A 13,827-nucleotide genomic window follows, 5' to 3' on the forward strand; every position below is an offset into this window, starting at 1 on the left:
AGACTAGTACTCCACCAATACCATGCTGTTATTTTCCTCATTTTCAGGTACAGAGATTATTGTGGAAACCAGGGTTGATGGGAGACATCAGAGAGAAGATTTTCTGATTCTAATTTTGTCTTTAGGTGGAGTCCACAAAATACTCAGAACTCTGAGTTCTGCATAAAAGAAATACAGAACCCATTTAATGTTTCATTTGTGAAAACTATGTGTTGTGATTATAAGCATATATTCTCCTCTGTGAATGATCCTGCTAGTGATTAGGAAGAGCTTGAAATTCAAATGTTTTGCAACACTATTGTTATAACAGGAGAATTCTTCTTATTTCTCATCCAACTTACTTAAAAAAAATAATAATAACCTAAGAAGTTCAACCAAAATAGGTGATAGCCCTGTACCAATATTCACTTCATCACCTTTGATTTGTTGCCAAGAGATTCTTTTAAAAGGACAGAGTATGTGAACAACGTTGCCAGGCAGTTTAGTGCAGGGAGAAGAGCACCAGTTGCCTTTCTAATCTCAAGCCTCTCATAATATAAGCATGAGTAAAAGCATCTGTTGAATAGACATTCCTGGCATATTCTTTTAATAACTGCCAGACCCTCCTGAGGCAAAACTTTATTCTGAACTCTTATTTTATGACTGCATGTATGGTCCAAGGGAACAAGAGTCAAATAGTTGTTAGGGAAATGTTGGAGACAAAAACCTCCATGTGGATGCTGAGCAGACCGTCCAGTTGTAGGAACCTATGTATCCAACTGTCAAGTGTCTGAAGTAGAGGAACTGTGATGCACAAATAAACTGTTGTCCAATCTAGAAGCTCTGAAATAATGAAGCGCTTGCCTATATTCTCAATATAACTGGTTATATAAAATATTCCATGTTCTTTCTTAATGCCTAGCATCTACACTAATAAAAGAGAAAGATGCAAATTGACCGTACCTTTGTGTTGCCCACCAGCCAATCAGAAATGAGTATGCAAATTAACCCAACAAAGATGGTGGATTAATTTGCATACACAGGCGCTGAGTGGCGGGACACTTGTGTCATTGCCATGGCGACGACACAGGCATTCCGCACTGCCCCAGCCACTCCAGACCTCTGGGCAGCGTGGGAAGGTGGAAAGGCGGCTCTGGGCCTGAGCGAAGGCGATGGCAGCAGCCAAGGGAAGGAAGGCCCATTCTTGCACGAATCTTCGTGCATTGGGCCTCTAGTGTATTATATTCTCAAATAATGTTTGTTAACTAAATGAGCACATGAATTTATTTTATGGTACTTCCATACTTTTTTTTAAAATGTTAATGATACAAGCTTATTATATAATTGTCTTTTCTTTTGTTAGTCACCATTGTTTACAGATAGTTTATCTTTAATTTTCAGAAACTCTAAATTAATAGGGCTAATTTGGCATAGTTTTATTTTCAAAGACTCGGTAGATAGTACAGATAAGGAATAATCATTTTTATTGATTTATACTCCTGCCTCATTCCAGAAAAAAATACCTAACAGAGCTACCCATAGCCTATTTTCAGTAAATTGTGATCTAGCATAATCTTTATGCTTCATTGTTTCCTCAGTTGGTTTATTTTAATTTCTTAGGCACTAGATATTGGTATAGTAAAATTTTCTACATATAATATAAGCTCACCTCACTTAACCAAAGAGAAGTGGGCTTAAATAATATTTTGTAAAGTAAGTCAAATATTCTGAAAAATAAATTATAATAAGCTATAATTTTTTCTGACAAGGTGTCTTCAGTCTTTGGTGAGCTCCAATAACTTCCATCCCCAAACTACCAAGAAAAGATTTATAACTCAGTACAAAGGGAAAGAGATGACTATCTCACTCCAGATGCTATTTCAGAGTCTCCCTCAGGTTGGATTTGGGATACATCCCAAATGCTATTTTCTTGTACTTGGGACCTGGGAGCCAATCCCCAGAAACCACATATATGCAAGGAACAAATTCTTCCCTTTTAGAAAACAGGATAAAACATTCTGTTTATACTAACATTGCTAACACTCATTACCCAGGTATTAAAAGTTGGTTTAGGGTGTGTACCTTAGTAACCACACTACTATGACAGTTATATCTTGTGTTCATCAAACATAAGAGAACAGTGAATACAGGTAGGAATTCCCCATGTTTTTCCACAACCTCAGGCTTTGGTTAAAAATGGAATCTGCCCTTGTTTACTAGTTCAGACATAGTCTACCTTAGTGATTTCCAATCTTTCCAACAATGAAGATAGTTTTTACAGACCAGCAAGTAGTAGTTGTGCTTTTGTGTAATTAGAATACTCTCAGCACCTCACTGACACTTTGCAGTAATTCCAGGGCCCTCAGTGGCTAGAGCACCACAGTTAGGGATGAACTACAAGCACAGTTGGGGTATTGCAGAAGAAGCAGACTGCTGGGATGGCATTTTGCTACAGGGTATTATAGGAAGCAACACTTTTGAAAAGAGGACGAGGAAGTAGGATTGGGAGAAGTCAAACTGATACAGGCCCGCTAAATCTCAACAATCCCTATACGAAGCACTTAATCCGTTATAATCCAGTGTGCTGGACTGAATGGTTGGGCTTTTATACTCTAATTCAAGTAGTCATTGTATATGGGCCACCCTGAGAAGAGTATGCCTTTGATCAAGAAGGCCCTCCAAAACGGAGGCAAACTTTGAAGCTGATGACAGCTTGGGCAAGACATTCTCTTTTGAAGGAGTCTCTGGGTGGCCCATCTTGGTGTTCACCACACTTTGCTCCTTGTGTCATTTGGACCCACTTCTCCATAACCTTTCAGGATGCTGCTCCTTTAAGGTTCTGGTGGATTTTCTTCCAGAGGAAAACGTAGGAGTTAGTGGTATAAATTATAGCAACTAATTCTGCAGTTGATTTTAAGAACACAAATGATATCAATCTTCTCCTCCTTTCCAGTGATCAGAGTAAATTAACTGTGCCAAGGCGGGACTTTTTTTTTTTTTTTTTCCTTTTTGCTCTTGGTGCCTGGATACAGGGAACTTGAAGTGCTCAGGAGGCAGCCATAGAACTCTTACTGTGTCACCTGGTGAAATGTGTCCTCTTTGGAGAACAGGGCCTACATCCTGAAGAGCTCACATTTTGTGGGAATGGAAAGTAGAGGGTCTCCCAGCAAGACATTAGGAGTTACAGTAGGTAGGACTACTTCTGCTTCTACCCTTTGGTTCCAAAACCAATGACTATTTCCTATTGAAGATACAGTACCATATAAATACCTTTAATTCAATGTACTTTTTCATCCTGTGGAATGGTGCTCTGTCCTCATTAAGTATAGCCTCCTCGTTGGCAGTTTATCTCCACCTTTCCAGTGTTCTGTTGGGTTGGAAGCTTCCTGTTGTCATGTGATCTATTAGATCCCATGGACAAAGCCCTCTTCCACACTTTAATTGCTATAAAATGGGGTCTGTGGTCTGACATATGTTTTGGAAATCCTGTATGGTAGATTAGACACTTTGTAAGCCCTCACATCCTGCTGCTATTTGAGTCCTGGGTGTGAGAAATATCCCATTCCCACAGTATATGTGATGTCTATTAGAATAAATCGTTGACCCTTCCAGAGTGAACTTACCCACAGTAGCTGGTTGGTTTTCTGAAAAATGGCAGCATATCACAGCTCCATGTTCTCTGCTGTTGGCAGTTTGGATATTCAGTGGCAGCAGTGATTAATTTGGCCTTGATAAACAGGAACCCAGGATGTCCAGGCCCATGAATTTCCATCTCTCCAAGCATGTCCCTTCTATTCGTATGGCAATCCTCTAGCCCTGAGGTGACTGATGACCAAGTCTTGCTGATGTCAACTTCCTACGTCATTCCATTTCTTTCCAAGTACTCATCCATTATTGATCATTTCTGGTAGGTGTTAATATTTGATAGAAAAATCTTTGCACTTTTTGTCTAATATGCCCATCCACATGTCTTTCTCAAACCTTGTCCCCAGTCTTACAATATTCTTCCTTTCATGGGCCTAACCAACCAGCGGAGTCGCTTACGAATACCCATTAATCTGTACATACCGTATTTTCCGGCGTATAAGACGACTGGGCATATAAGAATGGAGTGGGGCCGTTTTTGAGCTCCCCCCACCATATGCGGTGACCGCAGATTCTCCAGTCCGGCTCGGAAGTTTCAGGGCGGATGCTGAAACTTCCGAGCCGGACTGGAGAATCTGCGGTCGCCGCATATGGTGGGGGGAGCTCAAAAACGGCCGCACTCCATTCTTATACGCCCAATCATCTTATACGCTGAAAAATACAGTACTCTAATTTCAAGCCACTGCTCCTTGACACAAAGTGGATGATCTGAAGCCAGGAACTCTGCCCATTAGAAAGATGTCCCTTTGCCACTGTTTTTTTAGGTACCCCTGAGTGAAGTTATAGTCAGCCTCCATCTATTTTCAGTTTGTACCTATATGCTAGTGTCTTCATCAGCTCAGAAATGCCACTGACTGGGTGGCTTCAATAACAAACATTTATGTCTTACATTTCTGGAGTCAGGAACTCCACAATCCAGGTATAATGACAAACTTATATCCAAATACACAGAAGCTACTGAAATTGTTGTTAGTGGTCACCACCAACCTTCTATTTGCCAAATTCTATGACTGTGTCTCAATGCTGATCCTTCTCAACCCTGCCCATATAACACTGATTTCTCTCTCCTTGAAACATTTTTCTCCCTTAACTTTCTTTACACATTCCTCATTCTCCTTCTGACTCTTCTATTTTCTTTTCTCTTCTATTTCTTGCCTCCAAAGAATCTCTTAAAAGTTTGTACTTGATTGAACCATAAACATTACACTTTTTAAGGTGAAAAATGGCCAAATATTAGCAATTTCATATACTACAAACTAACACTACCTTTATTATGGTAAGATAACTTCTAAAATTATTTTCTTTTTAAACAGAATAAACACAATAACACTAATGCAAACAATGAAGTTAATGTTTCTAAGAGAAAACATCTAAATCCTAGAGAATTAGCCTTATATATTGTATTTTCAAGTGAAAATGAAGAATTTTGGGATCTGAGATTCTTTACCCTGTAAATGTAGTTATTTCTGTATTGAAAATAAAATTTGATATGGTATGGAAAAGTTCTAAACCACCTTTAAGAGACAACGATTTAAGAGAATTCTCAAGTCTCAGAACTTTATATAAAAGCTAGGGGCCCAATACATGAATTCGTGCACCTTGAAAGGAACTATGGGCCTCGAGGCTGCGGTGGGCACAGGGGTGTATCTCAGCCCATCCTCCGCACCCACACCTGGCCCCTCCTGCCCTGGCCCCTGGCCCCCTGTTTGCCAGCAGCCCCTCTCCCTCTGCTGCCGCTCCCACATGCTAATGGCACCGGCCTGGCTTGCACTGATGGCGTGGCACGATTGGAGCTGGTGCCAGCAACGGGTGTAAGCAGGGCTGGCACTGTCAGGGGGTGCGAGTAGCGGCTGCTGCCCCAATCGTCCCTCAGGAGCAGGGGGAGGTGGAGAAGCCTTGAGGGGTGATCAGGGCACTGATGGTGCCAAGCAATCAGGGCTGGCACTGGGCGCCCAGCAGTGGGTGTGAGCGGGACCATTGCTGGCAGCAGGTGCGAGCACTGGGCAGGACCGTGGCATGCGAGAGCAAAGAATTTTCAGTAACCACCAGAGGCTTGCCCCGATGACAGCGACCAGTGCCCCACCTTGGTCTGGCAACCCTGCTCACCTGCTCCAGCATCCTGCCGCAGCCGACACCCGCCATGTTCTGTGCTCTGCCGCCTGCTGCCGACACCCACCATGTTCTGCACATGCCCCCTGGTGGTCAGCACACGTCATAGTGACCAGTTGTTCAGTTGTTCCGCCGTTTGGTCTATTTGCATATTAGGGTTTTATAGATATAGATATAGATATTTAAAACATTTTAGTTTTAACTAGGAATATTCTAATTTTATCAGTCTTTCATGAATAAGTAGGATGTGGTTACCTTTAAAAATAGAACTACATTAGTTTAGAGTTTTTTACTGACTCTAACTTTTAGAAAATGTTAGAGAATTTTTAGAAAAAAATAAATTCTCAATTCTAACAATTAATCTCTTATACTTAAATCTTTTTGGTCTTTTGAATTTTTGCTTTGGCTAACAAATTCTTTAAAAGCCAATTGTCATGTAGTCAGGCTCTATGGAGGCCTACATGGTGAGGGTTTGAGACCTCCTGCCAACAGCCAGTGAGACACTGAGACCTTTCTTGGAAATGTATTCTATGGCCTCATTCAAGCTTTCAGATGACTGCAACCCTTACCAAATCTCTTAGCCAGTATTACCCATCAAAGCTGTTCTCAAATTCCTGACTCACATAAACTGCGAGATAATAGTTATTGTTTTAAGCCACTAGCTTTTGGGGATTCTTGTTCTGTAACAATAGATAACTCATACAATAATATCAAAGATTTCAACTTTTTCTTTGAAATGAAGAAAAGTGAATAGGAAGTAACAATAAAAGTAGCCTCCATATTTGTATTTAGAAAGTCCATAGGCTTAAAAAAATATGAATAAATGATGGTCATTCCCACATACACTAATTTGCATTTGAGCACTTTAAAATTGAACATGTAATATTTTGTCCTTGACTCTCACTTGTATATGTGGCACTTGAGGTTTCAAGGATAAAATTTAGTACAAGTAATGGCACTTGTACTAATGAATAGTGCTTCCATCCTTTTAAATAGTGCTTCTGCTAATAAGGAAGAGCAGGTTATAGCACAACTTTGCCCAGCACGTCTCCCAGCTGTGAGTTCTACAACTCACAAAGCATTCCCTGTACAAGAAAACTATCTAGATATAAGGAACTAGACATAGCCTTTGGGCGCAGATAAAACCTGCCAATATCTTCTCTCTGATATAACTGTGTTGGTTCTCAACCAATTGCAATAGATTAGATCATAATATTAACCTGTTAAAAAATTCATTCTTTGAAACAGAGTAAAAAGGTAGGTTTTGAATATAATTTCCTTCTATTCAGGAGAATATTTTTGTATTGTAGATGATTTTTTAAATCTGGCAGACAGAACAAAAATTAAATTTTGAATAGGAACATTTTGCAAACTACATCCTCAAGCAGTTGTTGTTCCTCCTTCCTTTTGCTGCAAAACTTCGTAAAGAATAATATGCGCAATATTTCTCACTTTCTCCTCAGCCATACTCTTAACTCTTTGGCAAACTTATATCCAAGCACACAGAAGTTACTGAAATTGTTGTTAGTGGTTACCACCACCCTTCTATTTGCCAAAGTCTATGGCTGTGTCTCAATGCTGATCCTTCTCAACCCTGCCCATATAACACTGATTTCTCTCTCCTTGAAACATTTTTCTCCCTTAACTTTCTTTGCACATTCCTCATTCTCCTTCTGACTCTTCTGTTTTCTTTTCTCCTTTATTTCTTGCCCCCAAAGAATCTTCATTAAGATTCTCTCCTGTTCCTCGTCTGTTATTGCTGTATATACTGCATCATTACAATTTTTCTATGGACTTATGAAGTAATAGTTAAAGATAGACTCTTAAGAATCACAACTGTCTCATGGCTAATTCTTCATCTTTTATTTAGCACTGGCCTCTCCCTTGAGGTGTTGTTTTCGATGTAATACCATTGTCGTAAGAGTCATTACACTTAACCTGGACTGCTTCTGACTACATACCCATTTTCTGTTTTTCTCATCTCTACACAGTGAATACAGTCTTGTCATTCCTCCTTTACTCAAACCAACAATAGTTTTTCTACAAAGACAAATTCTTTTGTAAATACTACAAACACAAATTTCTCTCTTGACATTCAAAACCCTTAATAGTACATCACCAATATGTTTATATCAGTCTCTTTCTTGTACATAGTCTGTATCTCAAACAATCTGGATTTGTTTTATGTTTGCTAAGTGTTTTAACACTTGCTACCTCCCACCTTCTGTTCAAATCATTCCATTTTGAATATACTTCCAACATTTCATCTCGTCAGCAGTAAGCCATACCTCAAATACTGCCTTCTCTGTAAAGCCTTCTCTTATGTTCTCAACAGGATATAATATCCCCTGCCTTTGCATTATATAGCATTTTACTTTTTTCTTCTCTTAACTTACATAAAATATGAATTTACCTTACCTAATTTATTAGATTATGAATTCCTTTGTATATTTACTCTTCTTTGCATCCAGGGTCTATGGGATGGGCATATAAATATGTGCTTAATATAACTTTCTTCATATTATTTTGCATTTGTAGAACAAGTTGATTTGTGACCTAAACCAGAAATGGTTCCGTGCTTTTTATGCCGGCTATGTGAGGTCTGCTTGGTGCTTTCTTCTATTTTATATCTCCTTGTTGAGGTGCTCACTGTGTTTATCCATTCTTCTCCCAAGTTTGTGACCATTACGTTTAAACTCTTTATCAGGTAACTTACTTATTTCCATTTCATCGAGTTTCTTTTCTAGAGTTTTATCTTCTTCTTTCCTTTTTTTAAATTAAATCTTTATTGTTGAAAGTATTACATATGTCTCCCTTTTCCCCCATTTGAACATATTCCTGTGTTTCTACATTTGACTTGACTCTCTCTGTTAGTTTTTATGTATTAGGCTAAAGAGCTACCACTCCAGTCTTGAAGGAGTAGCTGTGTGTAGGAGATACACTTATGGTTCAACCTTGCCTTAGCTCTCAGTTGTCTGCCGAACCCTCCTGACTATCGATCTCAGCACCCTGACTCACTCTTGATCAGTCCCAGTTGCCGAGAGTGTGCCGAGACCTGTTCGTGTTCCAAAGGACGAGGCCTCAGTCAGCACATAGTTTCAAATTGATTGGAAGCCACTCTCAGGCAGCAGCCTTCAAAGTTTGCAAAGATATGTGGTCCTATGAAGCCACAGTGATAAATCCTGCTGGCCTCCAGACCCGGTGATCTGGAGGTATCCCCTAGGCAACCGTTGCAGAAATTGGGCTTCCACGTGAGTGTAGGAGCTCCTTTCTGGGAGGTATCAGTGAACTGTAGCAAGGCCAAGCGAGACTGCAAAGTCGATGTCCCCTGCGCTATGTTTCCTGAGACCAGCTCTATAGCCTCTGGATGTGTGGCAAACCTGAAACCTGCCCCTGATGCCAAAACTCCAGGACAAGTAAATAGGCCTCGTCACAGGGAGACTGGGTGTGTTTCAGCCTGCTGTCTGTGCAGTGTCCTGGGGTGGTAGCCTGTGAAGAATTGTCTCTCTGGTTGTCTGAGTCCCATGGGTGAAGGGGGTCAAGAGGTACAAACTCCCCATCATAAAATAAATGCCACGGGGGTGTTCTGTACGACATGGTGACTATAGTCAACGATATTGTATTGCATAATTAAAAGTAGCTGAGTAAATGTTCTCATCACAAGAAAAATATTTTGTAACTTTGTATGGTGATGGATAGTAACTAGACTCATGGCTGTGATAATTTTACAATGTATACAAATATTGAATCATTGCATTGTACACCTGAAACTAATATAATATTACTAGAAGCCTGGTGCACGAAATTCGTGCACGGCGGGGGGTTGTCCCTCAGCCCAGCCTGTACCCTCTCCAATCTGGGACTCCTGAAGGGATATCCGACTGCCCACCGGGATCGGGCCTAAACGGGCAGTCGGACATCCCTCTCCACCAGAATCGGGCCTAAACGGGCAGTAGGACATCCCTCTCACAATCCAGGACTGCTGGCTCCCAACTGCTTGCCTGCCTGCCTTCCTGATTGCCCCTAACCACTTCTGCCTGCCAGCCTGACCACCCCCTAACCACTCCACTGCCAGCCTGGTTGATGCTTAACTGCTCCCCTGCCAGCCTGTTTGCCCCCAACTTCCCTCCTCTGCCAGCCTGGTCACCCCTAACTGCCCTCTCCTGCAGGGTTGATCACCTCCAACTGCCCTCCCTTGCAGGCCGGGTGCCTCCCAACTGCCCTCTCCTGCTGGCCATCTTGTAGTGGCCATCTTGTGTCCACATGAGGGCAGGATCTTTGACCACATGGAGGCAGCTATATTGTGTGTTGCAGTGATGATCAATCTGTATATTCCTCTTTTATTAGATAGGATATGTCAGTTATACATCAATTTAAAAAGAAAAACTGTGAATACATCACTTTTTATAAAATTTACTGGCTTATAAATCCCACAAAAACAGGGACTATGTTTGAATTTGAAACTCAGTGCCTTTCAGCACAGGGCCTGTCACGCATTAGACATTCATATAGATCTGTTTATTGACTCAATAGATTAATTAATTCTGATGTGAAGTCAAAGGCTGGACACCTATACTAGAGAGAATTTTACTCTAAGATAAATTTTAGGATTAGTTAGAATGGGAAATAATTATTTCAGATGATTTAAAACAAGATGCTATATGAGCAATGCAATATATGTATATTTTTTTTCTAAAAGGGACCTGTTGGTTTACCTGGAGAAGTTGGGATGATTGGAAGCATTGGTGAAAAGGTAATTTATTTCATTATTTTGTTCAGTAGTGACACTGCTAAGCTATACTTAAAAGATAGGCATTCATATGATATATTTAATGTTAATTAGAAATCACTCATAATTTCAAATACATTATACTGAACCTTTAAATATTTTGAAATATAGCTACTAGCATATACAGGGTATCCCCAAAATGTGTACGCACTTTGAATAATTATAAAGTCAGTGTTTATTAACAAACAGTTCATTTTCAATTTTTAAAAGAATCTACATAAATGAATAAGGTTTTTTGGTCAATGCCTGTCTTCAAACCAATGACCATTCTGCTCCAGGCACTGCTGATAATGCAAAGCAATGAAATCACAAACATCAAGAATCATTTCATTTGGTATTTGTGCGTCCTCAATTCATTTACTGTTGCCAGTTTTGTACCATAAACTTTGTCTTATGTATCCCCATAAAAAGAAAGTCTATTGGCATTTTAGGATAGATTTTCTTTATTCAAAGCTTAGTCTGGCTTCACCCATTTTTTAAAATCAGTTAAACCTGAAAAGGAGTGAAAGTTAAGTGAGTTATCAGCTGTTAAAGTTTATTTACATTTTGGGGGGGACACCCTATAAGTTTCTTTTTTTAATCTTTATTGTTGAAAGTATTACATAGGTCCCCCTTTTCTCCCATTAACCTCTTCCAGCCCTCTCCAGTCCCCTCCTGAGGCAACCCCATTGTCTGTGTCCACGGGTTATACATAAATGCATACAAGTTCATTGGTTGATATCTTCCTACCCACCATCCCCTAACTATATGTTCTAAGTTTTAAATTTTTGGTTAAAATGCAAAATTTTTTAAAAATATTAGAAATTAGAATAATGTATGCATGTAAGTTATGATTCGAATGGACAATTTTTCTTTCTAGGTGTAGCTCAGTCATGACTAATTAACCTGCCTCAATGTTTCTCTTATCTCTTTGTATTAAAAGGGAGAGCGTGGAAGTCCAGGTCCAGTGGGTCCCCAGGGAGAGAAGGGTGCTATGGTAAGAGCTCAATGATTTGAAAGATATGTTTCCAAAGAACATAACAAAGTTGAGGCATTCCAGAGGTAGAATTATCTTGGATGCAATTCAAGTAAGTGAAAAATGCTATTGTATAGTAAATTACCATTAGCATTTTCTTCTCCTTTAAACAGTTTACCTTTTAGAATGCTGTATGAAAGGTAAAAATCTTTCAAGTCAGATGGCTTGATCAGATATTTTTAAATGTGACAGAAGCTAGAACAAATGATTATTATCAATACAAGAATCTTGCTTTCAGAAAATATATTGTAATGGCACATAATACTGTCTACAGTTTTATTTTACCTAAGTTATTCTTTAATGTTTTGACTTCTATAATATCAGAAAAGCAGTATAGGGTTTGTTGTTGTTGTTCTTTAAAACTATCTGTCGTTGTCGTCAGCTAGGAAATTTAACATAACTATAGACTAATCAAATTTAGGAATTATTTCCTCCTAAAACATCCCCTGAATCACTATCAATAGCATAGAGGGTGTGGTCCTCCTAAAATTGGGTAGCCAGAATATTTGTACACATTGGCACTCATTAATTATTAAATTCCATGACCTCTGAAAATTATGTGATTTCATAATCTATATAACATAGACTTCAGAATATAAATGATTATTCTCTTCTCGATAGGTTATAATATGTGATTCTGGCTAGTCAATTTCTTTTCCAGGCAAAGCATTTCTAATAAAAGGATACACAGCTTTTATGTAATTACTAGAGGCCCCGTGCATGAAAATTCGTGCACTCGGGCGGGGGGGCGGGGCGAGGAGGGGGGCGTCTCTCAGCCTGGCCTGCACCCTCTCACAATCTGGCACCCCTTGGGGGATGTCCACCTGCCAGCTTAGGCCTGCTCCCCAGGGGATCAAGCCTAAGCTGGCAGTCAGACATCCCTCTGGCAACCTGGGAGCCCTCAGGGAATGTCCAATTAACGGCCGTTAGTTGGACATCCTTAGCTGCTGCAGAGGCAGGAGAAGCTCCTGCCACTGCCACTGCACTGGCCAGCCATGAGCCAGCTTCTCGCTGAGCTGTGCTCCCCCTTTGGAAGCACACTGACCACCAGGGGGCAGCTCCTGCATTGAGCATCTGGTGGTCAGTGTGCATCATAGCGGCTGATCATTCCTGGTCATTCTGCCATTACAGTCAATTTGTATATTATATAGGATCTTTTTTATTTCTATTGTCTATCTGTGGAACATTTCCTGTAGCCTCTTATATCTAGGATAAGTTAGAAAGATCAGATCATCGCTTTTTATTACTACTTATAATTTATTGGTTTTTCTTTAATGAAAATAATTAGGTATAATGGAGAGTTTATGTCTTTTATATTTTTATTCAAATTATAGGGATATCCAGGTCCTCCTGGGGTCCCAGGGCCCGTGGGTCCACCTGGCTTACCTGTAAGTACAGAAAAGATTATATATCCCTTCTAGAATGTCTGTTTAAATTTAAACCCATCATTTTGGTTATTCTGTGTTTTTATGCAAAATAAGTAACGTGTAAAACTGATGGAGGCTGCCTCTCTCCCCAATGAATGCAAAGCACTCTAGAATATGTCATGGTGTCTTGAACTTCCTCACCTCTACTTGTCACATAAGCTTCTGCCCGCTTCTAATAGTACAACCAGTTTCAATTCTGCTGCCTAAAACTAAAAAGACATTTAAACGTTCTTTTGAATAACCACATATAAGAAAACAGGGTCAGTAGTCAAGATTAGAAGTGAGACCAATTGGATATACAAATCACAAGCATAAGTTCCAATGTTTTGTGTGTGTGTGTGTGTGTGTGTGTGTGTGTGTGTGTGTGTTTAGGAATTTGCAAGTATTTTCAACCAAACACAATTTATAGAGAATATACCTCTATTAAACAAAACTGGAGTTTTTCAAAATACTCTGTTTTTGCTTAGAGAAAGAAAATGAAATCTTGTCTCTTAAGGGATAATGTTTGCTTATCAAAATTTAATAGTGTTTGTGAACTTAAATATGAAAGAGGTAAGCCTTTATGATCACCTAAGCCCGTGGTCGGCAAACTGCAGCTCGCAAGCCACATGCTGCTCTTTGGCCCCTTGAGTGTGGCTCTTCCACAAAATACGATGGCCTGGGTGAGTCTATTTTGAAGAAGTGGCATTAGAAGAAGTTTAAGTTTAAAAAATTTGGCTCTCAAAAGAAATTTCAGTTGTTGTACTGTTGGTATTTGGCTCTGTTGACTAATGAGTTTGCCAACCACTGCCCTAAGCAAAACTATTCTTATGAGAAATAGTTTATGCTATTTTGTGAAGATGCTTTTTTGTAGATAATCCCCA

At 39.7% G+C, this 13,827-nt stretch overlaps 1 protein-coding gene across 2 annotated transcripts in view; it reads left to right on the forward strand.

The window, feature by feature from the left end:
• COL24A1 (collagen type XXIV alpha 1 chain) overlaps nt 1-13,827 on the forward strand; it is a 323,524-nt gene that overhangs the window by 173,441 nt on the left and 136,256 nt on the right. For both annotated transcript variants that reach the window (XM_079777790.1, XM_079777791.1), the window contains exons 25-27: nt 10,433-10,486; nt 11,445-11,498; nt 12,872-12,925. In XM_079777790.1, the coding sequence (XP_079633916.1) occupies nt 10,433-10,486; nt 11,445-11,498; nt 12,872-12,925 (162 nt within the window). The remainder of the gene's footprint in view (nt 1-10,432; nt 10,487-11,444; nt 11,499-12,871; nt 12,926-13,827) is intronic.

Source organism: Cnephaeus nilssonii (genome assembly GCF_951640355.1).
Source record: "Cnephaeus nilssonii genome assembly, chromosome: 7".
In the NCBI taxonomy this organism is placed as follows: Eukaryota; Metazoa; Chordata; class Mammalia; order Chiroptera; family Vespertilionidae; genus Cnephaeus; species Cnephaeus nilssonii.